Raw genomic sequence first — 24,876 nt, 5'->3', positions numbered from 1 at the left:
ATTGCCCAACCTTCCTTCCGAGGAGTGGCTGGTGGGTTTGAACCGCCAGCCTTCTGGTTAGCAGTCAAGTGCCTTAGGCACTATGCTACCAGAGCATATATGCCCTTTATTATGTTGAGGAATTTCCATTCTATTCCTATTTTGCTGAGAGTTTTTGTCAGGAATGGGTGTTGGATTTTTATCAAATGCCTTTTCTACATTGATTGATAAGATCATGTGTTTCTTTTCCTTTGTTTTGTTTATGTGGAGGATGATGTTGATTGTTTTTCTAATGTTGAACCATCCTTGCGTACCTGATATGATCCCCACATGGTCATAGTGAATTATTTTTTTGATATGTTGTTGGAGTCTATTGGCTAGAATTTTGTTGAAGATTTTTACATCTATATTCATGAGGGATATTGGTCTGTAGTTTTCCTTTTTAGTAATGTTTTTGCCTGGTTTTGGTATCAAGGTTATGCTTGCTTCATAAAATGAATTTGGGAGGATTCCACCGTTCTCTGTGTTTGGAATATTTTGAGTAGGATTGGTGTCAGTTCTTCTGGAATTCTCTGAATTGGTGGAATTCTCCTGTGAAACCATCTAGGCTAGGACTTTTTGTTGTTGGTAATTTTGTTATGACTTGTTCAATTTCTTCTTTTGTTAGGGATCTATTCAACTTTTCCACCTCAGTCTGTGTTAGTTTAGGTAAGTAGTGTGTTTTAGAAATCTGTCCGTTTCTTCCTGATTTTCATATTTGATGAAGTACAGTTCTTCATAGTATCCTGATACAATTATCCTTTTTATTTCAGTTGGTTCTATTGTGATGTCACCCATTTCATTTCTTATTTTTCTTATTTTTATTCTCTCCCTCTTTCCTTTGTTAAATTTGCAAGTGGGTTTGTCAATTTTATTAATCTTTTCAAAAACCAACTTCTAGTCTTATTGTTTTTTTCTGTTGTCTTTCTATTTTCTGTTGCATTGATTTCTGCTTGAATTTTTATCATTTCCTTTCTTCTGGCTTTTCTTGCTGTTCTTTTTTAATTGTTGAAGATGTTGGCTTAAAATGTTGATTTTGGTTCTTTGTTCTTTTTTGATGTGTACATTTATCAGAGGCTAAAAATTGGCCTCTGATCCCTGCTTTTGCTGTGTCCCAAAGATTTTGGTATGTTATGTTTTCATTTTCATTTGATTCAAGGAAATTTTGAATTTCATTTTTGATTTTTTTTCTATTACCCAGTCAATTTTGAGGAAGGTGGTATTCAGTTTCCATATATTTTCTCTTTTTCCATTGATTTTCCTATTCTTGATTTCTAATTTTATAGCATTGTGATCTGAGAAGATGTTTTGCAGTATTTCAGTGTTTAAATTTAAATTTAGTAAGGCTTGCTTTATGGCCTGACAGATGGGCTATCATGAAGAATGTTCCATGTGCACTGGAAAAGAATGTATATTGTGCTGTTGTTGGGTGAAGTGCTCTGTAGGTGTCTATAGGGTCAAGTTGGTGGATTGTATTGTTTAGCTCTTCTGCATCTTTGTTGAGTTTCTTTCCAGTTGTTCTGTGTTTCATTGAAAGTGGTGTATTAAATTATTCTATGACTGTGGAGTCTTCTATTTGCTTTTCAATTCTGTTAAAGTCTGATTTATGTATTTTGGGGCTCTTTCATTGGATCCATAGACATTTATTATGGTTATATCTTCTTGTTCATTGATCCTTTAATTATTATATAATGTACTTCCTTGTCACTTATTATGGTATTTGTCTTAAAGTCAGTTTTATCAAAAATTAATATTTCCACTCCTGCTCTTTTTTGGTTGCCATTTGCTTGATATGTCTTTTTCCAACCTTTGATTTTTAGTGTGTTTTTTTCTTTGTCTCTAAGGTGTGTCCCTTGTAGACAGCATATTGATGGGTTATGATCTCTCATCCAATCTGCCTCTTGAGTGCTGTATTTAATCCATTGGCATCCAGTGTAATTATTGACAAGTATGAATTGGTTGCTGTCATTTTGTTATATGTTTTTTCATTGTGTTCCTGGTTTCTTTGTTCCATATAATTTTCTGTGCTGGGCTCATTATGTTTATGAATCGTGTTATCATTTCTTTTGTTGCTTTTGTTTTAGTATTTGCTACATATTTGTTCTTGTCTTCTTTTTTTTGGTGATGTGAAGGTTTATCATTTTTCTTTGAGGTTACCCTGTGATTTATAATTTTCTCCCTGAGTTTAGAACAGTTTATTCTATCTTTCAACTTTCTTGACTTCCTCACCATTCAGAAGTTTTATAAATAACTACACTATTTTTTCCCTCTTTTTTGTTTGTAGTTGTCCTCATTTGCCAATTGATATCTCTGTTTCCCTCTTTACAGTCTTGTAACTTTGGATACTTCAGTACTTGGATTCAATACTTTGGATACTTGTAATTTAACTTTGGATACTTCCATAGCTGTGTTAGTTTCTGGGTCTTGTCATCTTGTATATTAATGGTCGGTTGTTGTTTTCTGTTGTTGGTTCTCTGTTCAAAGGACTCCCTTTAGTATTGAGGTTGGTCTGGTTTTAACAAATTTCCTTAATTTTTGCTTATCTGGAAATCTCCTAATTTAACCATCATACTTGAGGGATAATTTTGCCAGGTATATAATTTTTGATTGGAATATTTTCTCTTTCAGGGTTTTATATATACCACCCCATTGCCTTTTCACTTGCATGGTTTCTGCTGAAAAATCAGAGTTTATTCTTATTGGTTGTCCTTTGTAGGTAACTTTTAGTTTTTCTTGTGCTGCTTTCAGGATTCTTTCTTTGTCTTTGATTTTGATTCATTTGATGATGATGTGTCTTGGTGATTTTCTTTTGGGATCTGTCCTGTTTGGGGTTCTTATGACTTCCTGAATGGATCTGTTCTCATCTTTCATCATATCAGGGAAGTTCTCTTCCAACAAATTTTGGACAGTTTTCTCAGTGGTTTTATTTTTTTCTTCCTGTTCTGGAATTCCAATGACATGTAGGTTATTCATTTTGATGGTATCCCACATGAATCTTGGGCTTTCTGCATTTTGTTTTGATCTTTTTTCTGATTGATCCCTTTCCAAAGAAGTATTCAAGTATTTGTCTTCAATATCATTAATTCTGTCTTCTATGGATTCAATTCTGCTCCTTTGCCCTTTCAATGTGTTATCTATTTTTGAAAATTAAGTATTAATCTTCTGAATTTTTATCTGTAGATTTTGAATCTAAATTTTCATTTATTTTGTCATATTTTTCTTGTATTTTCTCCCGAAATTGTTCTTGGGTTTTGTCTGTGTTTTCCTTAATTTTTCAGTGTTTTCCTTGATCTGTTTCTCAATCCATTGAAAGTACCTAAGTATGATTCTGCTGAATTCCTTATCGGGGGTTCCAGTGCTGCTGCTTCCTCAGGGATGTGTTCTGCTCACTTGTTTCTCCTGCTTTATCTTGCTTCTTTGTGTGGATTGTGATGGTCTGTTGTCTCCAAGACATTGTGACCTTGTTGTATTTAGATCTCTGTTAACTGTCTTTGAAGAGCAGTTAAGGGTGAGTCAGGCTCTTCTTGGTGGTTGTTTATCATTGGCCAGTTGATAGAGACGGAAGTGGTGGCTCTCCCTCAGTAAGTAGAGCTGTAGGAGGTGTGGGTGTGGTTGCATCATGTGGGCACAGTTGCTATCTCCCACTCAGACCGAAAAAATAAAAAAAGCCCGTAATATGTGTGGTGGGAGCAGTAAGAGAACAGAGGTAGAAGAGGAGAATAATAGAATAATGATAATGAAGAGAAAAGTGGGGAAAAGTACAAAAAGAAAAGCAAGGAATGTGGAGTTCCATGAGAAAGAAAAAAGTGGGAATCAGGAACAGGGAAGAGAGAAAAAGCTGAAAACTATAACCTGGGAAGGGAAGAATAAAGAAAATAATAAAAAGGATGAAAATAATGATAATTATTATTTTAAAACAGAGAAAAACAAACAAACTAAAAAAAAAAAGAGAAAGAAAAATCTGGGCAAGGCAGGCATCCAGGCTCCGTCAGAGCACACAGACCAGGATGAAATTCCTAATGGCCCAGAATGTGAGGGATTGCTGCACCTCTATTCACGAAGAGGGTGTGGGATATAAGAGTAACACGGAGAGTGTCACACTTTTCCAGTCGTTTGTTTCTGGAATGTCCTTGCAGTCTCTGGCAAGTGGAGCCTGTTCTTAGGTGCCTGGAATCTGAGGGAACACTGTCGCTCTAAATATCCAAAATGGTTGAACCATTTGTAAACATTCAAAATGGATGCACTTTCCAGACAGCCAAAAGTCTATAGCTCAGCCCATATCCCTCTTTGCTGCTTCCCCTTTTATTCACGAGCCACCAGTGCAGTCCTCTGTGCAGCCCCTGGCTAGCTGGGCCAATTTTTAGCTTAATATTTAGGTCCCAACACCTCTTGGCAATATCCAAGTTGTCCATTGCCATCAGGATCGCTGACAGACCGCAGCTCCGTATGTCTCCTTTTCTGGTGTTTTCATGTAGGTTCCTCTACTGGTTGTAGTTTAGTTCACTTCTGTATCCTTACTTTCAAAGCTCAGGGCTCCAGGATTATCTTCTGTATCTATGTTAATTGGTTCCTCTTTTCTTTGTTGAAGAGGCTCTATGTAGTTTGTCTGTCTATTGCACCATCTTACTGGAACTCGCTCTTCAGCATGTTAAAGAGGTCTTTTGCAGCACATTTGCCCAGTGAAATATGGCATCTCATTTCTTGACCACTGCTTCCATTTGTATTGATTGTGGAACCAAGTAATATGAAATCTTTGACATCTTCAGTCTTTTCTCCATTCATTGTGATGCTGTTTACTGGTGCATTTGTGAGAATTTTTGTTTTCTTAATGTTGAAGTGTGATCCATACTGCAGACTGTGATCTTTAATTTTCATCACTAAGTACTTCAAGTCGTCTTCACTTTAAGCCAGCACAGTTGTCTCATGTGCATATCACAGGTTGTTAATGAGTCTTCCTCTAATCTTGATGCCATGTTCTTTTTCATATGGTCCAGCATCTCAGAGTATATGCTCAGATTGAGCAAATATGGTAAAAGAATACAACCTTAACACACCCTGTTCCTGATTTTAAACCACACAGTATCTCCTTGTTGTGTTTGAATGACAGCCACCTGGTCTATGTACAGGTTCCTCATGAGCACGATTAAGTGTTCTGGAATTCTCATTCTTCTCAATATTATCCATAATTTGTTATGACCCACACAGTCAAATGCTTTTGCATAGTCAACAGAACACAAATAAACATCTTTCTGGTATTCTTTGCTTTCACCCAAAATCCATCTGATATCAGCAGTGATATCCCTCATTCCACGTCCTGTTCTGAATCCTGTTTGCACCTATGGAAGTTCTCTGTCAATATACTTCTGTAACTGTTTTTTACTCGCGTGTGATATTAATGGTATTGTTTGATAATTTCTGCATTGTGTAAGATCACCTTTCTTTGGAATGGGTACAAATAATAGAACTTTCCAAGTCAGCTGGCCAGGTAGCTGTCTTCTAAATTTCTTGACATAGACAAGTAAGTGCTTCCAGTATGGCATACATTTATTGAGACATCTCAGTGGGTATTCTGTCAATTCCTGAAGCCTTGTTCTTTGCCATATTCTTCAGTGCAATTTAGTGAAAAATACTCAGTTATGTGCTTGTCTACCAGAATCCAAGAGCTGAAAAATTCATATAATGAGTGATTTCATGGGTCCCTTAATGACCTTATGATTTTTCATGGCTTTAAGTATTCTCTGTATTTGCTTTCAGCTTATGAATCCATCAATTTTAAAATATCCACTACTCTTACCTTGAACCAAGCCAAAATCATCCTTCCAGATTATTCCAGTATGCTCTTAACTGGTCCTTCTACTTTTACTTGGAAGCTGGAAACTTCTACTGTTCTTATAAAAGCCAAGTCATCCTTTAGAAATACAGATTAAAGCTGTTGGCATCTACTCAGTTCTGACTCATAGCAATCCCATGTGTTTCAGAAAAGAGCTGTGCTCTAAGGTTTTCTATGGCTGTGATCTTTTGGAAGTAGATCATTAGACCTTTCTTGTCAGGTGCCTTTGGGTGGGTTTGAACTGTTATCTTTTCTGTTAATAGCTGAGGGCTTAACCATTTGTGTCACCCAGGGTCTCCTTAAAATAGAGATTAGATCTTAACAATTCCCTGCGTCAGTATCTTCCCATCAAACTTAACATAAAAGCTATAGTTCTGATTACCTCTCTGTTCCAATTACACTGGCTTCTTATAGTTTCTCAAATGTACTAGGCACATTCCTGGTTGGAGCCTTCCTGGTTCATTCTTCCTGTGCTTGGAATGTTCCCTTTGTAAAATATTCGTATAGCTCAGTCCCTCACTTCCTTTAAGTTACTTTATCAATAAGGCTTTCAGTGATAACCTCATGTTTAAAAAATTAGCATCTTGCCTTCCTGTTTGTTTGTACATTTGTTTTTTACCTATTTCAGTGTGTTAGGATATAATTTCATGAGGACAGGGATATTTGTCTTTTTTGTTTATACCTGTAGCCCCAGCTGGTAGAAAAATGTTTTTGATACATCGTATGAGCTCAGAAAATATTTGATGAGTGAAAAAATAGTTATAGTTGGAAACTAAAAGGTATAGTTTTCTGTGAGAGCTTGATTCATTCCCCAAATAGAACTCATTTGAAAGAATTTTCAGACTTAAGAATTGGAATGATGAATTTTTAAAATTTACTTTTTGCCTTGGACAAATTCTATAATTGCTGTGATTTCATTCCTTTGCCAGTAAAACAGGGAATCCTCATAAGATATTTTAAAGTTAATAGGCACTTTTTAAAGGCTGGCTGTATTTATTTTTAGTCTGTGACAGTACTGTGGCTAAATTTGGGACAAGTTTCCCATTTAAATTAAATCATATGACCATATGTAGTATTTCTAAGGTAAGAGAATTTTTTTGTGAAGATCCACAACCTGTTGAAGATTAATCTGAAATAAAAATGGAACATTGCTGAAATGTCACTGTAAGGCATTGAAAACAGTATTTTAAAATTCAATGTGTATTGTGTTTTTATGATTTTTTTATTGTACAATCTTTTGGATAGAGCATTGGCTTCTGATTCAGACATACATGTATTTAAATTTAGCATCTTCTAGTTAATACTTGTGAACATTGCAAAAGTTGCAAGCTCCTTTGAACTGTTGTTTTCCTGTTTATAAAACAGGGGTAATCACAGTCTAGTTGTATTATTCTGTTATTATCACTGAGTTATTTAGAACTGTCCCATAGGGTTTCCGAGGCTCTAATCTTTTCCTTTTTAAAATTTTTATTGTGATTTGGGTGAAAGTTTACAGAGCAATTTCATTTTCCATATAGCAGTTCATACACATTTTGTCTCATAACATTGACTAAAATTTCCCACAATGTAACATCTGTCTTCCCCTTCCTCCCCATAGTTACCTCTTCCCTATGTCCTTCCCTCCATGCACTTCTGCCCCCAAGTGGTCTCCCTGTGCATACACTACCCTTCTGTTCTCAAATGCTTGATCTCTCCAAGGAGTGTATGTACCTGATGTAAACATTCAGAGGCTTTAATCTCTACAGGAACAGATAGCCAGTTATTTTCTCCTGTGGAGTGGCTGGTGGGTTCAAATCAGCAACCTTTTGGTTAGCAGACAGGTGTTTTAACCATTGCACCACCAGGACTCTAAGTGGATTATTGTGTTATTGTTGTTAGGTGCCATCAAGTCAGCTCCGACTCACAGCAACCCTATGTACAACAAGAAAACACTGCCTGGTTCCAGTACCAGCTTCACTTGCAGTACCAGCTTCATCTTTGCTATACTTGAGCCCATCATTGCAGCCACTGCATCAGTCCGTCTTGTTGAAGGCCTTCCCCTTTTTCACTGACCCTTCACTTTACCAAGCATGATACCCTTCTCTAGGGAACAGTCCCTTCTGACAACCTGACCAAAAGTAGGTTAGATGAAGTTTGGCCATTCTCACTTCTAAGGATCATTCCTGCTGCACTTCTTCCAGGACAGATTTGTTCATTCTTCTGGCAGTCCATGGTATTTTCAGTATTCTTTGCCAACACCACAACTAAAAAGCATCAACCCTTCTTCCATCCTCCTTGTTCGTTGCCCAGCTTTTCTCATGCATATGAGGCTATTGAAAATACCATGGGTTGGGTTAGGTGCACCTTAGTCTTCAAAGAGACATTTTTGCTCTTCAGCACTTTAAAGTTGGTCTTGTACAGCAGAATTTTCCAGTGAAATATGTCATATGATTTCTCTACTGTTGCTTACATTGGTATTGATTGTGAAACAAGTATATGAAATCTTTGACAACTTCAGTCTTTTCTCCATTTATCCTGATGCTGCTTATTGGTCCAGTTGTGAGGATTTTCATTTTATAACATAATCTATCTGATTCCTGTTGTATTCCACCTGGCGAGGTTCATGTGTATAGCTGCCATTTATGTTGTTGAAGAAAGGTATTTGCAATGAATAAGTCGTTGGTATTGCAGAATTCGGTTATGCGATCTCCAGTGTCTTTTTTTTCACCAAGATCATATTTTCCAACTACTGGTGATGATTCTTTGTTTCCAGCTTTCACATTCCAATCACCCATAATAAACAGTACTTCTTGATTGCATATTTGGTCAATTTCAGACTGCAGAGGTTGGTAAAAATCTTCAGTTTCCTCATCTTTGGCTTTGGTGGTTGCTGTGTAAATTTGAATAATAGTAGTAGTAATCAGTCTTCCTTGTAGGTGAATGGATATTATCCTGTCACTGACAGCACTGTACTTCAGGATAGACTTTGAAACATTCTTTGTGATGATGAATGCCATGCCATTCCTCTTCAATTTGTCATTCCCAGCATAGTAGATCATACGGTTGTCTGATTCAGAATGGCCAAAACCAGTCCATTTCATCTCAGTAATACCTAGGATGTCAATCTTTATGCATTCCATTTCATTTTTGACAACTTCCAGTTTTCCTAGATTCATACTTCATACATTCCACGTTACTGTTTTTAGTGGATGCTTACAGTTGTTTCTTCCCATTTTGAGTCATGCCACATCAGCAAATGGAGGTCCTGGAAGCTTTACTTTGTCCATGTCAGTAAGGTCGACTACTTTGAGGAGGCAGTTCTTCCCTGGTCGTATTTGGATTGCCTTCTGATCAGAGGGGTCCGTCTTCAGGCACTATATCAGACAGTGTGTCAGCGCTATTCATAAGGTTTTCACTGGTCAGTTCTTTGAGAAGTGGATGGCCCCTTCCATCTTCTGAGTCTTTTGTAGTCTGGAAGCTCTGCTGAAACTGCCTATCTTGGGTGACCCTGCTGGTATTTGAAATACCAGTGGCATAGCCTCCAGCCTCATAGCAACATGCAAGCCACCACAGTATAACAAACTGAGGAACAATTGGCGGAGCTGGATTATTAAGGAAGGTAAAATAATAAATTGTACGTGGAGTCTATTATAGTGCCTGATATATAAGAAGCACTCTAAGTTTTATTATTATTTTGAAAACATATACAGATTGTGAATAAAGTATTGTGTCTGCTATTATAGTGTCAGAATTGTCGTTTCTTTCAGAGTAGTTACCCATTAAGAGGTTATCCATTTATTCCCATGATACTGTGATTAGTTTAAGTGTTTTAGGAATTAACCTTTCAGAATTGTCTTTGATATTTGCGATTTAGTCTTTTGAAATCCCCTATTTTGGGGAGTGGATTTTATTTTTCACATTTCATCAAAATGAGTAAAGGTTAAGTTTGAAAATCTAATTTTTGGAACAGCAGTGAAGTAGATTATAAAATAATGAAACTCTTACCCTGCAGTGGATTGGTCTTCAATCAATTATGTATCAAACATATTTAATATTATCAATATATTTTTTGAAATTAGTGTATAATCTGTGATCATCTCTCATATGTAAGTATTGATTGCCTTATTAAAAACTTACTCCTTTGGTACTTATTTCTTTCTCTTTTATTAGCATAATTATATCATCCTTTTTATTATGTAGTCAGTAATTTGCTTCTTGTTTTTTGAAAAAAATGAATTTTTTTAACCTGTCTCCTCAGCGCTCACCAGAATATACCAATTGCCGATACCTATGCAAACTTTGCTTAATTCACATTGAAAACATACAGGGAGCTCATAAACATATAAAGGAGAAACGACATAAGAAAAATATTCTGGTAAGTTCTTTTTAAAAAGTATTTCTTTTTATAGTGGTGAAATCAATTTTTTTTATTTATGAAACTAAAAATGAAGTACTCTTCCACTCTTAATAACTGATGCAATAGCCTTGAAAGCTGTGATTGCCTTTCTTATCTCAGGTGGTCAGGTGGTAAACCTTCTCAGAGACCAATTTGCTCATCCCAAAGAATGTTGATTCCTAAATTTAAAGCTGACACATACAGTCAGTGTAACTGATATTTATTGAGTTCTTATGTACTGGGACTAAGGCAGTGGTAAATAAGATACTCTTGGACCTTATCCTTAGAATTGGTAAAATATTGGTGAAGACATATACTGAATAAGGGTTTAAATATGATGAGTCTTATTAAAAAGGAAAATGTGGATTTAAGGGAATGTACAGTTATTTTACTTAGTCTAGGACAGCGAAGTTTTCTGTAAGGAATGATGTTTAGTTGAAACTTGAAGTAGCAGTTAAAAAGGCAAAAAGGTGAGTGTCATAGGTAAGTGGAGAGCATTTTCCACAAGAGAGCAGTGTAAATAAAGGTTTCTAGTCAGGAAAAGATGGCATATAAAGAACTCAAGAGTCTAATATGATTGGAGCAAGGAGAGTTGAGAGAGAATAATGGCGATGAAGCTGGAGATTTTAGAAACATGCAGTGCCTTATAAGCTTTGATAGTTGTGATTTCATGATTTTTTAGTTACTTATATTAAAGCTAGACTTAGATATTATGAGTAGAATGCTTGTATTTTTAAAATTTACTAGTATGTTAGCTATTTAATTTTTTCTTTTTAAAATTTTACAAATACAGTGTGTAACCTCTTACTTATCTTTAAGTCTCAACTTGTGTATTTCTTACTTGACCCTCTCAGCAAATTTGGGCTAAGTACTCTTTCTCTGTGCTTTCAAAGCAGTTTTTGAATACCTTAATCAGAAAACTTAGTATTCTGATTTTTAGTCTGCTTTCTTGTTGCTCCTTCTAGACTTCAGTATTCAATATTTTAGAGGGCAGATTTGGTTTCTTCTGTGTTTTTGTTTCTACATTGCTTATGACAGTATCTAAAACATACTAGGTGCTTAGTATATGTAGCTGTATAGGATTTGTGATTGTGGTAAAGTTAGAGTAACAGGGATCAGATTTTAGTTCATTTTGCACTAAGCACCAAAAAGGGGGAAAAAAGACAAAAATAACAAAATGCTTTTAAAGATACTAGAAAGCAGGCAGTAAAAAATTATGATTCCTGAGAGATGGAAAGGTGAGTCTGATGATTGTCCCAACTTGAGGAAGTTTCCACAATGCATTATAGGAAGGGGAAACCGGTGGAATCCCAGAGATAAAGAGACAAATGTTAGAGTTCAAGGAATGGAGAAAAGAAGGCTGGAATGAGAGAGCCTCAGAGATCTGTGGAGGGCCCCCTTAGAGTGTTCAGCAGAATACTGATTGGTGTATGCATGTGAGGAAGGTACTTGAAGCCAGGGAAAGAACCAGCCAAGGCAGTTTGAGAGAATGGTCCTTGGTGCTCAGATAAGGCTGGAAATAGTGGCTTTCCACCATCCATTTTTAAAAATGTCATCTTTCCTGGGACATTGGATAAGCATTTTCAGAAGAATGTTAGGAATGGGAATAATTAGCCATAAGGTAATTATGGCTCTGGTCTCATCTAAAAAATCTTAAAAGAAAGACCCAGAAGTGTCATCATTTCTAAACATTTCCAGAGCAAAGCTTAAGACTGTTCATAGAAATACAAAAGTATACATCACCACCAGAAATTTGCATTGTCTAGCATTCAATCAAAAAATACCAGGTATGCAAGGAGACTAGCATATAAAACCCATGATAAGGAGAAAAATATGCCAATTGGTAAGGGACTTTCAGTTTCTGGTCTGAGTTTTAAGGAGCTTGGGAGTTGTCATTTCCTTCCCCACAACAAGAAAAAAGCTGAATACACTGGAAATCAATAAAACTTCATCTTAGATCCGTTAGAGAATTGAAGTCACAGGGCAAAACTGCCTCAAAAAGTAGAGAAACAGACAGGGATTTATTGAGACACTACTCAGTACAGGTAGGAAGCCTTTTTTTCATAGTTGGTCAGTTACTAGGGACTCAGTGTGAACTAGCTTGAGAGTTTAAAATTCTGGAGGGGTGGGAAAAGGGAGCTTCTACACTTTTGTGAGTTTTAACTCTAGGAATCCCACCAGGTTCTTACTATGAAGATAAGAAAAAAAAATCCTCTCATTCTTCCATCAGTATCAAGGGAAAAGGAACCATTTAAAAATATTCCTAGTTCTTTCTGTTCTCCTTAATAAATCCTGCCATCCTCAGAGGAAACTGTTTTACCAGAGTCTACCTGACTTGGGTTTTACCAAACCCTAACTGGCCTGGGAGAAGGGAAATACCCAGCTCTGGATCCCTTTAGTCTTTCTGTCTCACGTAGCTGGAAGAAAACGGAGACACACTTGTGAAGGTCACTGCTCAGGGACACAGGCTCACTAAAAGATTCTGACACCTATCATGTTGTTGTCATTATGTGCCATCGAGTCAGACCCAACTCATAGTGACCCCTCCTTGGGTTTCCGAGGTAGTATCACTATAGAAGTAGATTGCCCAGACTTCCTTTCAAGGAGTGGCTGGTGGGTTAAAATGCCTCCTTTCCTTATACCTTACCACCCCATCAGAAGAGCTTCTGTATGATAATGGGATCACGACTAAAAGAACTGCAAGCTTCAGACCCTATTTAAGAAAAATTATTTAGGGAAACCCAAAGTAACAGAGGAGACAAAAATAAGGATGTTAGAAGGAATTTTAACCTTTGTCACCACAGCTACAGCAAACTAAACATTTCCTGGCTCCTAACCAGGTAAACATAAATCCTCAAATTTGTGACCTTAGGTTTTTTTATTTTTTTAATTAAAAAACCTAATCTATCATGTTCACCTTTCAACAAAAAAAATTATTAGGTATGCTAAAAGGCAATCTACAGAGACAAGCCAAACCTCAGAACGAGATATATCAGTGATTTTGGAATCATCAGATTGGGAGTTTAAGACAATTATGATTAATATGCTGAGGGCTCTAGTCTGAAAAAAGGACAGTAGGCAACATATAATAACATATGGGTAATATAAGCAGAGTTGAAAACTCTAAGAAATAATAAAAAATAAATGGTAGAAATGAAAATATAGTGTATCAAAAATGAAGAATACTTTTGGGTTCATAAATCGATCGCACATGACTGAGTAAAGAAAAAGTGAGTTTGAAGATAAGTGAGGAGGAAGTCCCCAGTCTGAAAAGCAAAGGTATGGAAGAATTAAACAGAACAGAATATCCAAGAACCGTGAAACATTTACAAAAATTGTAAAGTATGCATAATGGGAATACCAGAAGGAGAAGGAGAAAGGATAAGAAATATTTAAAGTAATGATGGTTGAGACTTTTCCAAGACAGCTAATCACAGATATAGGAAACTCAGAAAATAGCAAGTAGGATAAATACCAAAAAATCTGCACCTAGGCATATCATATTGAAACACAGAAAATCAAAGACAAATAGAAAATCTTAAGCCAGAGAAATAAAACACCTGTTTATAGATGAACAACAGCAGCAGCAGCACACTGTCGTAGAGTCGGATCTAACTCATAGCGACCCCTCCTTGGGTTTCTGAGGTAGGATCACATTGCCCAACCTTCCTTCCAAGGAGTGACTGGGGGGTTTGAACCACCAGCCTTCTGGTTAGCAGTCAGATGCCTTAGGCACTATGCCACTAGAGCTCCTTACAGATGAACAGTTATTAGAATTATGTACAATTTCCCTTGAAACCATGCCAAAAGGAAATGGAGTGAAATATTTAAATGTAGAAAGAAAGAAATTACCAATCTAGAATTCTGTACCTAGTAAAATTATCCTTCAGTAGTGAAGGAGAAATTCTTTCTCAGACAAAAATTGAAGACATTTACTGCCAGTAGACCAACCTTGTAAGAAATGTTAAAGGAGTTCTTCAGAGAGAAGGAAAAGGATACAGATCAGAAACTCAGATCTACGTAAAAGAGTGTTCGAGATGGAATGAAGGTAAAATCTTATTTTTCTTTTTCCTAAATGATTCAGTGGATAGCAATTTGTTCAGAATAATAGTGACAGTATATCAGGTGATTGTTGTTTATGGATATGTGAAATGACTGACAGCAGTGTGATGGGAGGGAAAAATTGGGACTACTATAAGATACTTGCACTACCCATTGAATGGTATACTGTTTTTTGAAAGTAGACTTAGATTAATTGTAATGTATATTGGAAACACTAAGGCAATCACTAACAAAGTTTTAAAAAGCATAACTGATGTATTGAGAGGAGAGAAAATGGAATCATATAAAATGCTTAGTTAAAACTAGAAAAGAAAGAAAAAGAGTGGAAGACAGAAAAAAAAACAAAGATAACAAGGGCAACAGAGAATAAAGAGTTATATGTTGTTACTTGCTATCAGGTTGGCTCCAACTCATGATGATATTATGGATAACTGGACAAAATATTATCTGGCCTCGTGCCACTTCATGATTGTTAGTATGTTTGAGTCCATTTTTGTAGCTATTGTGTCAGCCTGTCTTATTGAGTATTTCTCTTGTTTTGTCCTGATCCTCTACAATACCAGCTATGATGCCCTTTCCTAGCAATTAGTCTTTCCTGATAATGTGTCCAAAGTAAGCAAGTCCAAGCTTTGCCATTCTTGCTACTAAGGAGCGTTTCATTAGAAATATGCTAGAAACTAATTCAACTGTGTTATTAATCACTTTAAATGGAAGTGGTCTAAATACACCAATTAAGAGACTAAGTGGATAAAAAAGAAAGCCCAACTAAATGTTGTCTACAAGTGATTTTACTTTAAATATAAAGACAAAGAGTATAAAAATAAAATGATAGAGAAAGCTGTACCATGCTAACACTAATCAAAGAAAGCTGGAGTAGCTTCATTAATTTTCAGACAAAGCGGACTTCAGAGTGAGGAAAATTATCAGGGATAAAGAGGGATATAACAATGACAAAAGGAATCATTTCTCTAAGAGGATATAGGCAATCCTTAATGTGTATGTGCTTAACAACATAGTATATGACAAAATAAGTGAGAGAAGAACTGTTAGAAATATAAGGAGAATAGTCAAATCCTCTCATGGTTAGAGATTTTAACACCATCTTCTAACTAATTTCTTGATCAAGCAGGCAGAAAATCAGTGAAGTTATAGTTGAACTCAATAGCATCATCAGTCAACTGGATCTAATTGACATTTATGGAACACTTCATCCAACAACAGCAGAATATACATTCTTGTCAAGCTCACATGAAACATTAACCAAGATAGAACATATTCTGGGGACATAAAATACACCTAGAACAATTTTGGAGAACACAGATCATACAGAGTTTGCTTTCAGTCCACAATAGAATTAAACTAGAAATCAGTGACAGAAAGATAGGTAGAAAGACCCCAAATAGTTAGAGACGAAGCAACACATTTCTAACACGTGGATCAGAAAAAAATCTCAAGATAAATTAACAAATATTTTGAACAAAATGAAAATGTAAATACAGCTTAACAAATTTATTGGATTCAATGAAAACAGTACTTAGGACAAACTTTATAGCGGTGAATGTGTTGCTGTTGTTGTTGTTATGTGCCATCGAGTCATCTCTGACTCTTAGGGACCCTATGCACAACAGAACCAAACACTGCCCAGTCTTGCGCAAGCCTCAGGGTCTCTACTGTACCTGAGCCCATTACTGTAGCCACTGTATAAATCCATCTTGTTGAGGGCCTTCCCCTCTTTCATTGACCCTCCACTTTACCAAGCATGACATCCTTCTCCCATGACCATTCCTTCTCAGAGAATGGTCCCTTCTGACAATATGACCAAAGTAGGTGAGATGAAGTCTGGCCATTTTCACTTCGAAGGAGCATTCCAGCTGTACTTCTTCCAGGACAGATTGTTAGTTCTTTTAGTAGTCCATGGTGCTTTCAGTATTCTTCTCAAACACCACAACTCAAAAGCATCGTCTCTCTTTCAGTCTTTCTTGTTCATTGTTCAGCTCTCACATGCATATGAAGTGATGGAAAATACCATGGCTTGAGTTAGTTGCATCTTCGCCTTTAAAGAGATATCTTTGCTCTTCAGCACTTGAAAGGGGTCTTTTACAGCAGATTTGCCCAGTGCAATACATCGTCTGATGTCTTGAGTGCTGCTTCCATTGGCATTGATTGTAGAACCAAGTAATATGAAGTTTCTGACAACTCAGTCTTTTCTCCATTCATTGTGATGCTGCTTAATGGTCCAGTTGTGAGGATTTTTGTTTTCTTTATACTAAGATGTAATCCATACTGCAGACTGTAGTCTTTGACCTTCATCAGTAAGTGCTCCAAGTCCTCTTCACTTTCCGCAAGCAAAGTTGTATCGTCTGCGTATCTCAGGTTGTTAATGAGCATTCCTCCAATTCTGATGTCACATTCTTCTTCATATAGTCTAGCTTCTTGGATTATTTGCTCAGCATAGAGATTGAATAAGTGTGGTGAAAGGATACAACCCTGACACACTCCCTTCCTGATTTTAAACCAGGCAATATCCCCTTTTTCTGTTCGAATCTGTGTACAGATTCCTCATGAGTACAATTAAGTGTTCTGGAATCCCCAATCTTCTTAATGTTATCCACAATTTGTTATGATCCACACAATTGAATGCCTTTGCATAGTCAATAAAATACAAGTAAACACCTTTCTGGTATTATTTGCTTTGAGCCAAGGTGCATCTGACATCAGCAATGATATCCCTTGTTCCACATCATCTTCTGAATCCAGCTTGCATTTCTGGAAGTTCTCTGTCAATATACAGCTGCAACCATTTTTTAATTATCTTCATCAAGATTTTACTTCTGTGTGATATCAATTATATTGTTTGATAATTCCACATTCTGTGGGATCATCTTTCTTTGGAATGGGTACATATATGGATCTCTTCCAGTCAGTTGGCCAGGTAGCTGTGTTCCAAATCTCTTGACATAGCCGACCGAGTGCCTCCAGTAGGGTATCCGTTTGTTGAAATATCTCGATGGGTATTCCGTCAATTCCTGGAGCCTTGTTCTTCACCAATTCCTTCAGTGCTGCTTTGCCATCTTCCTTCAGTGTAGCTTCAACATCTTCCTTCAGTACCATTGGTTCTTGATCAAATGACACCTCTTGAATCAGATGATCATGTACCAATACTTTTTGGTATAGTGACTCTGTGTATTCCATCCATCTTCTTTTGATGTTTCCTGCATCATTCATTGTATTGCTCATGGAATCTTTCAGTATTGCAACTCAAGGCTTATTACATTTTTTCCTCAGTCCTCTCAGCTTAAGAAATGCCAAGTGTATTCTTCACTTTTGGTTTTCTAGCTCCAGGTCTTTGCACATTTCATTATAGTAATTGGTCTTCTCAAGCTGCTCTTTGAAATCTTGTGTTCAGCTCTTTTATCCTGTCAATTCTTCCATTTGCTTTAGCTACTCTCCTTTCAGGGGCAAGTTTCAGAGTCTCTTCTGACACCCATTTTGGTCTTTTCTTCCTTTCTGTCTTTTTAATGACCTTTGCTTTCTTCATGGATGGTGTTCTTAATGTCATCCCACAATTCCTTTGGTTTTTGATCATTGGTGTTCAGTGCATCAAATCTGTTCTTTAGATGGTCTCTAAATTCAGGAGGGATATCGTCAAGGTCATATTTTGGCTCTCATGGACTTGTTTTAATTGTCTTCAACTTCATCTTGAACTTGCATAGGAGCAGTTGATTGCCTGTTCCATAATCAGCTCCTGGCCTTGTTTTGGCTGAAGGTATAGAACTTTTCCATCACTTGTTGCCACAGATGTAGTCAGTCTGATTCCTGTATACTCCATCTGGTGAAGTCCACATGTACAGCCACCATTTGTGTTTTGAAAAAAGGTATTTGCAATAAGTAGTTGGTCTTGCAAAATTCTATTATGTGATTTCCAGTGTTATTTCTATCACCAAGGCCATAATTTCCAACTACCAGTGATTCTTCTTTGTTTGCAACTTTTGCATTCCAATCACCAGTGATAATTAACACATCTTGACTACAAGTTCAGTCACTTTCAGACTGTAGCAGTTGGTAAAAATCTTCAGTAGCCTCATCTTTGGCTTTGGTGGTTGGTGCGTAAATTTGAATAATAGTAGTATTAACTGGTCTTCCTCATAGGCGTGTGCGTATTATCCTATCATTGACAACATTGTACTTCAAGATAGATATTTATATATTCTTTGTGATGATGAATGCCATGGCATTACTCTTCAATTTGTCATTCCCAGCATAGTAGATCATTTATTCATCTGATTCATAATGGCCAAAATCAGTCAATTTCAGCTCAGTAATGCCTAGGATATCGACTTTATGCATTCTATTTCACTTTGGACAACACCCAGTTTTCCTAGATTCATACTTCATACATTCCATGTTCTGATTATTAGTGGATGTTTTGTAGCTGTTTCTTCTCATCTTGAGATGTGACACATCAGCAAATGGGGATCCAGAAAGCTTTACTCTGTCTGCATCATTAACGTCGGCTCTACTCTGAGGAGGCAGCTCTTCCCAGTTGTATTTTGAGCATCTTCCAACCTGAGGGGCTCATCTTCTGTGAGCTGTATTGAACAGTGTTTCAAGGCTGTTCGTAATGTTTCCCAGTAATATATCAGATAGTATTTCACTGCTGTTCATAAGGTTTTCACTGGCCATTTTATTAAGAAGTGAATGGCCTCTTCCTTCTTCTGAGTCTTTCTTAGTCTGGAAGCTCCACTGAAACCTGTCCACCATGGATAACCCTGCTGGCATGGATAGCCCTGGTGAATGTCCAGAAAAAAAGAAAGACCTAAAATAAAAAGTATAAGCTTCCACCTTAAGAAACTAGAAAAAGAAGAACAAGTTAAATTTAAGTAAGCGTAAGAAAAGAAATAAAAACCAAAGCAGTAATCAGTGAAATTAAAAATGGGATATTAGTAGAGAAAATCAATGGAACCAAAAGCTGGTTCTTTGAATAATAATAATATTGACAGACCTCTAGTCAGGCTAACCCACAAAAGAAGAAGATACAAATTACTATCAGAAATTAAATAGGGGGTATCATTTCTGATCTCATGGACATTAAAAGCATAATAAAGAAATATTATTAACATTTCTGTCCCCACAAATTTGATAGATAAAATGAACCAATTTTTGAAAGTGACAGTCTACTGAAATTCACACAAGGAGTAATAGATAATCTGAATAGGTCTATATCTGTTAAAGTAATTGAATCAATAATTTGTAAACTTAAACCAAAGGATTTGTATCTAAAAAATATAAACAGTTTTTGAAAGCCCAATAATAAGAAAATAACACAATAAAAAGTATGTGCAAAAGCTTCAGGCTAAGACTTTTTTTTAAGATATACAGGTGTCAAATACTTGAAAAGTTACTCAACATTATTAGTACAGGTACTCCCCAGGTTAGAAATGTCTGACTTATGAACAGCCCTTTCTTGCTCTTTAATGTAATTTGCACTGGTTCTGTCATTACTTATGAAGTGAAATAAGATTAGACCCCAGTTTTTACAAGTTGAGTGATAGATCATGATAACTGGAATGGGAAAAATTATAGGTTGAAGTCCTGGAATGGGAGACTTAGAAGATGTAGTGAGCCCTTTCAGGAGCCTGATATATGAAAATGGATAATTGGTAGGACTATGGAGAGCCACACACATTTAAAGCTGAGTGGTCAGCCACCATCTTCAAGTGGGTGCCTCATTCTTTGAGCAGGGCAGCAGTTTCGAAGCTCTCCTTTCAACATCTGCTTACAACAAATTCTTTATCACAATCACCTTGACTTGCTGCGTGTCCAGCATTCAAATCATTGAAAAAAAACATTGAGTCTTTTCTTGCACTAAAATAAGACTCAGTAAGAACTGTATGCACCTTTTCCAACTCACTTACAAATTCCAGTTAAAGAGTTAAAGACACAGTTAGAAACTTCATTCGTTACCTGAGAACTCATTGTATTAGGAAAGTGTGAATTCAGATCTTAGAAGGATATTACTTATTGAAATGGCTAGAATTAAAAAGATTGACCATAGCAAATGTTGTCAAGGATATGGAGGAGCTGCAAGTTTCATTTACTATTTGTAGAAATGTGAAATAGTGCATCAACTTTGGACAACATTTTTTCAGTGATTAAAACTGTTAACTACATGGCTAAAATGTGATCCAGCCATTCCATTTCTGTGTGTTTACCCAAGAAAAGAGAAAACATAAATACAAAGAATTGTATGAAAATGTTCATAGCAGTGTTACTTTTAGTGGCCAGAAAGTGTAAACAACCCAAATTTCCTCCAACAGGTGAATGGATATACAAATTATGGATATATTCCTACCATATTATAAAATTCAACATAAAAGGAATGAACTGTTTTTGTGTACAGCATGAATGAATCTCAAAATAATTACCTTGAGTAGAAGAAGCTAGACAAAAAGGAGTATATACTGTATGTTTCTATTTATATAAAATACTAGAAAATGAAAACTAATCTAGAGTCACAGAAAGCAGGTCAGTGGTTGCCTAGGTGTGGGAGTGGGTGGTTATGGAAGGGAGAGGAAATGATTTCAAAGGGGTGTGAGGAAACTTTTGGTGTGATTGATTTATTATCTGAAATGTAGTTTATGATTTTAGACTTTGATCAGAGCTCACCAAATTGTAGAAAGCCAAAAAGAAAAGGCCAGGCACAGCAGTTAGACTTTTGGCTGACTTAATAGTGACAGAAGAAAGTGAAATATTATCTTTGACATGCTGAAACAAATAACTGTCCTCCTAGATTTCTATAGTCAGTGAAATTATCTTTTAGTAATGAGAACAAAATATATTGATAGACAAAAGAAAAATGAAAGTTAATCTTTAAAAGACCCTCAATAAGGAACTCTTAAGGATGTAATTTAGATGGAAGAAAAATTATTCTAGAGATATGAAAGAGATGATCCTAAAGAGATGTGAGAAGAAATGGTGAGTTAAAGATATGTTGGCTGAATAAAATAATGCAACATAATAACATTCAATTTGTCAGGTAGAAAAATGCAGGCTAGAACCAAAATAATGAACTATAGCTAGGATGTAAGTTTGGAGAGGATTATTAATATTTAAGCTTTTAAAATTTGGTGTGGGTGAATAAATATACGGACTTAGTTTTGATAGTTATATTAAATAAGCATATTGAAATAGGTAGGTTAATCAGTAAAAGAGGAGCTATAGAGCATATAACTTACAAACTGTAGAGGAAGAAAAGTCAAAAAGAAAAAAATATCTCCATCGAAATGAATGGCCTAGGGTTGGGATGTGTGGTATAGCTGATGAAAAAGTTTATCAAACAGAAAGCTCAATCAAAATTCATCTTACACAAACCCAAAAAGGCAAATGTACTATACTTCTCAGTTTAAAGACAACAATCAATTTTTGATTTATAAGTAATTTTTGTTGTATACCTTTAACTACTGTTTTAGGCACTTAAGCCATAGAGATCTAAAAAGAAAACACCGTAATCTGTGAACGTGAGGCGTTCACACACTTTGGGGGCAGGCACATAAGCAGATGGTTTAAAAAGATTGTGGTAAGTCTGGTGGTTGTTGTTAGGTACTGTTGTGTCAATTCCAGTCATAGCGACCATATGTACAACAGTTCTGCTCCATCCTCACAATCATTGCTGTGTTTGAGCCCATTATTGCAACTGCTGTGTCAGTCCATCTCCTTGAGGGTCTTCCTCTTTTTAACTGACCCTCTACTTTATCAAGCATAATGTCCCAGGGCTTGTCTACTCCTGATAACATATCCAAAATATGTGAGATGAAGTCTTGCCATCCTCCCTTCTAAGGAGCATTCTGGCTGTACTTCTTCCAATACAGATTAATTTTTCTAGCAGTCGATGGTGTATTCGATATTCTTAGCCAACATCGTAATTCAAAGACATCAATTCTTCTTCAGTCTTTCCTATTCATTGTCCAGCTTTTGTATGTATATCAGGCAGTTGAAAATACCAGTGCTGGGGGGGTTCTGGTGGCGTAGTGCCTGAGGCATTTGACTGTTAACCACAAGGTTGGTGGTTCATACCCACCAGCCACTCCTTAGAAGGAAGATGGGGCAATCTACTTCTGTAGTGATACCGCCTCAGAAACTCAAGGAGGGGTCGCTATGAGTTGGGATCGACTTGACGGCAGTGAGTTTGGTTTTGGTTTTGGTTGGATCAGGTGCATCTTAGTCCTTAAAGTGACATCTTTGCTTTTGAACACTTTCAAGAAGTCTTTTGTAGTAGATTTGCCCAATGCAGTATGTTGTTTGATTCCTTATCTCTTGCTTCCATGGGTGTTGATTGTGGATCCAAGTAAAAGGAAATCCTTGACAACTTCAATATTTTCTTCATTTATTGTGATGTTGCTTATAAGTCTAGTTGTAAGGAGTTTTCTTTTCTTGATGCTGAGGTATAATCCATACTGAAGGTTGGAGTCTTTGATCTTCATCAGTAAGTGCTTCAAATCATCTTTACTTTCAGCAAGCAAGGTGGTGTCATCTGCATATTACAGATTGTTAATGAGGCTTCCTCCAAGCCTAATGCCATGTTCCTCATATAGCCAGCTTCTTGGATTATTTGTTTAGCATGCAGATTGAATAAGTGTGGTGAGAGGATACAACTCTATTAAGTGTGGTAGTAAATTGTTTTTTCAACGTACTATTATGGCAGTTTGGATGCCCCTAACAGAGTGTGTTTAGTGGGTCAGAGAAGGCTTAGAAGAGAATGTGATTACTAGAGCTGGCTCTAAAAAATGTTAGTCAGGTAAAGTGGTGAGAATAGATCCTGTAAAGAAGAGGAACCAGCATGTGTAGAGTCACTGAAGCAAGAAATAACAAATTACATGTTGAGGGAACAACTAGTAGTTTACCATAATTGATGCATAAGTGGAAAAGGTGAGAATTAAATATATGATTTTTGACAGTTATTTAAAAGTTAAAGTTATTAAAAGCTACATCTTGAAAAAGTGTGTATTCTATGCTAGAGTGTTATTTTGAGCATTATGAAATTTAATAACATGTATTTTTGTAAAATCACCCACACTGGCATTAGTGTGAAAGAAGCTTTAGAAGGGCCTTGTGATAGTTGGAGCTGTGTGTCAACTTGGCTGGACCCCAGTTCTGTGTGGTTGTTCCCATGATGGGATTGGATGACTGTGTTCTGAGTGGCCAATCTGCCCAAGGGGAGTTTCCCTAGGGGTGTGGCCTGCTTCCAGGATATTCAGGGACATCCTGAGAAGAGAGACATTTTCTTTGAGGGATTGGAACCCTGGTGTGCTGACTACAACCTTCCGTGAGTGAGCAGCCCACCTCTCGGCCTGGAGATCTTGGATTCGTCTTTCGTTGGAGTCAACAACCAGTGTACTGCCTGCCAGCCTTGAATTTCTCGGCCCCCTGCGCTTGCGGAAGCTAAGGCTGCCACCAGCCCGACGTTTCCTCCAGGGACTTTGGACTTGCCAGCTTCTATACGTTTGTGAGCCATTTTCCTAAGATAATTTTTTTTTTTTCTCTCTCTCTCTCTATATATACGCTTTGCTGGTTTTTGTGTTTCTCTAGAGAACCCAATCTAACACAGGCCTAGATTGGGAAGACCAGTTAGTCATTCATAATAGTCCAACCAAACAATAATGAGCATTTAATCTAATGTAGTAGCTAATGAGAATGGAGTTGAGGGTAGATCTTTAAGAGAGATTTATGGCGGGACAGGCCTTGGATGCCTAGAATGATCTTAAAGTGTTTGACATAAGCTGTTACTGTAGATTGTGGTACCATTTACTTAGAAGAACTACAAAAAGAAAAATGTTTCAAAACGTACTGAACTAAAATAAAAAAAAAAAAAGTACTGAGTTAAAGAATACTTGTGGGATGTTTCAAATAGAGCTACCCAGAAATGTGTTGACTGTGAAGGTCTAGAATTTACAGCAGGAGCTGGAGATCCAAATTTGGTTAATTTTCAGCATATTGAAATCATTGATGTGAGCAGAATCACCAAAGGAGAATCATAGAGGGAGAAGGAGAGAAGATCAAGGATCACAAACGCCTGTGGGGTTGGGAGAGACAGAGAAGCCAATAGATTGATAAATGGTGACCAGAAAAATAGGAGTAGTTGAGAGAGAAAGATGTCATAGCAGCTAAAATAAAGAAGAGTTTCAAAAGCCTAGTCAAAAGTGTCTGTTAACATGGGGAAAGATAATGTAAAAGTATAAAAATGTCTGATTTGACAAATAGGGTGTTTGAGCAATTTTCTTTTACTTTGAGATCCAAAAGACATAGTTTTGAGTGAACAGTGAAAGGAGTATAGAAAACTTTCAGGAAACTTCATTGTGAAAGAAAAGAAGATTGGTAGTGGCCATAGCAGCACATGGCTTTTTTTTTTTTTTTTTTTTAAGGCTAGTATGCCATCAAATTCCATTTGCTGATGTGGCACCACTCAAATTGAGGAGAAACAGCTGCAGACATCCATTAATCATTGGAACATGGAATGTACGAAGTATGAATCTAGGAAAATTGGAAGTTGTCAAAAATGGAATGGAACTCATAAAGATTGATATTCTTGGCATTA

General features: G+C 36.6%; 1 protein-coding gene across 1 annotated transcript in view; it reads left to right on the top strand.

The window, feature by feature from the left end:
• The window catches only part of TUT4 (terminal uridylyl transferase 4), a 156,402-nt gene that overhangs the window by 18,782 nt on the left and 112,744 nt on the right, over nucleotides 1-24,876 (top strand). Inside the window, exon 3 of the mRNA XM_042781656.1 lies at nucleotides 10,086-10,202. Within this exon, the coding sequence (XP_042637590.1) occupies nucleotides 10,086-10,202 (117 nt within the window). The remainder of the gene's footprint in view (nucleotides 1-10,085; nucleotides 10,203-24,876) is intronic.

The sequence above is a fragment of the Orycteropus afer genome, unplaced genomic scaffold (assembly GCF_000298275.1).
Source record: "Orycteropus afer afer isolate SDZICR_OR568_19922 unplaced genomic scaffold, OryAfe1.0 scaffold00145, whole genome shotgun sequence".
NCBI lineage: Eukaryota > Metazoa > Chordata > Mammalia > Tubulidentata > Orycteropodidae > Orycteropus > Orycteropus afer.
Note: the sequence above shows the minus strand (reverse complement) of the source record. Positions and strands in the feature narration are given on the sequence as shown.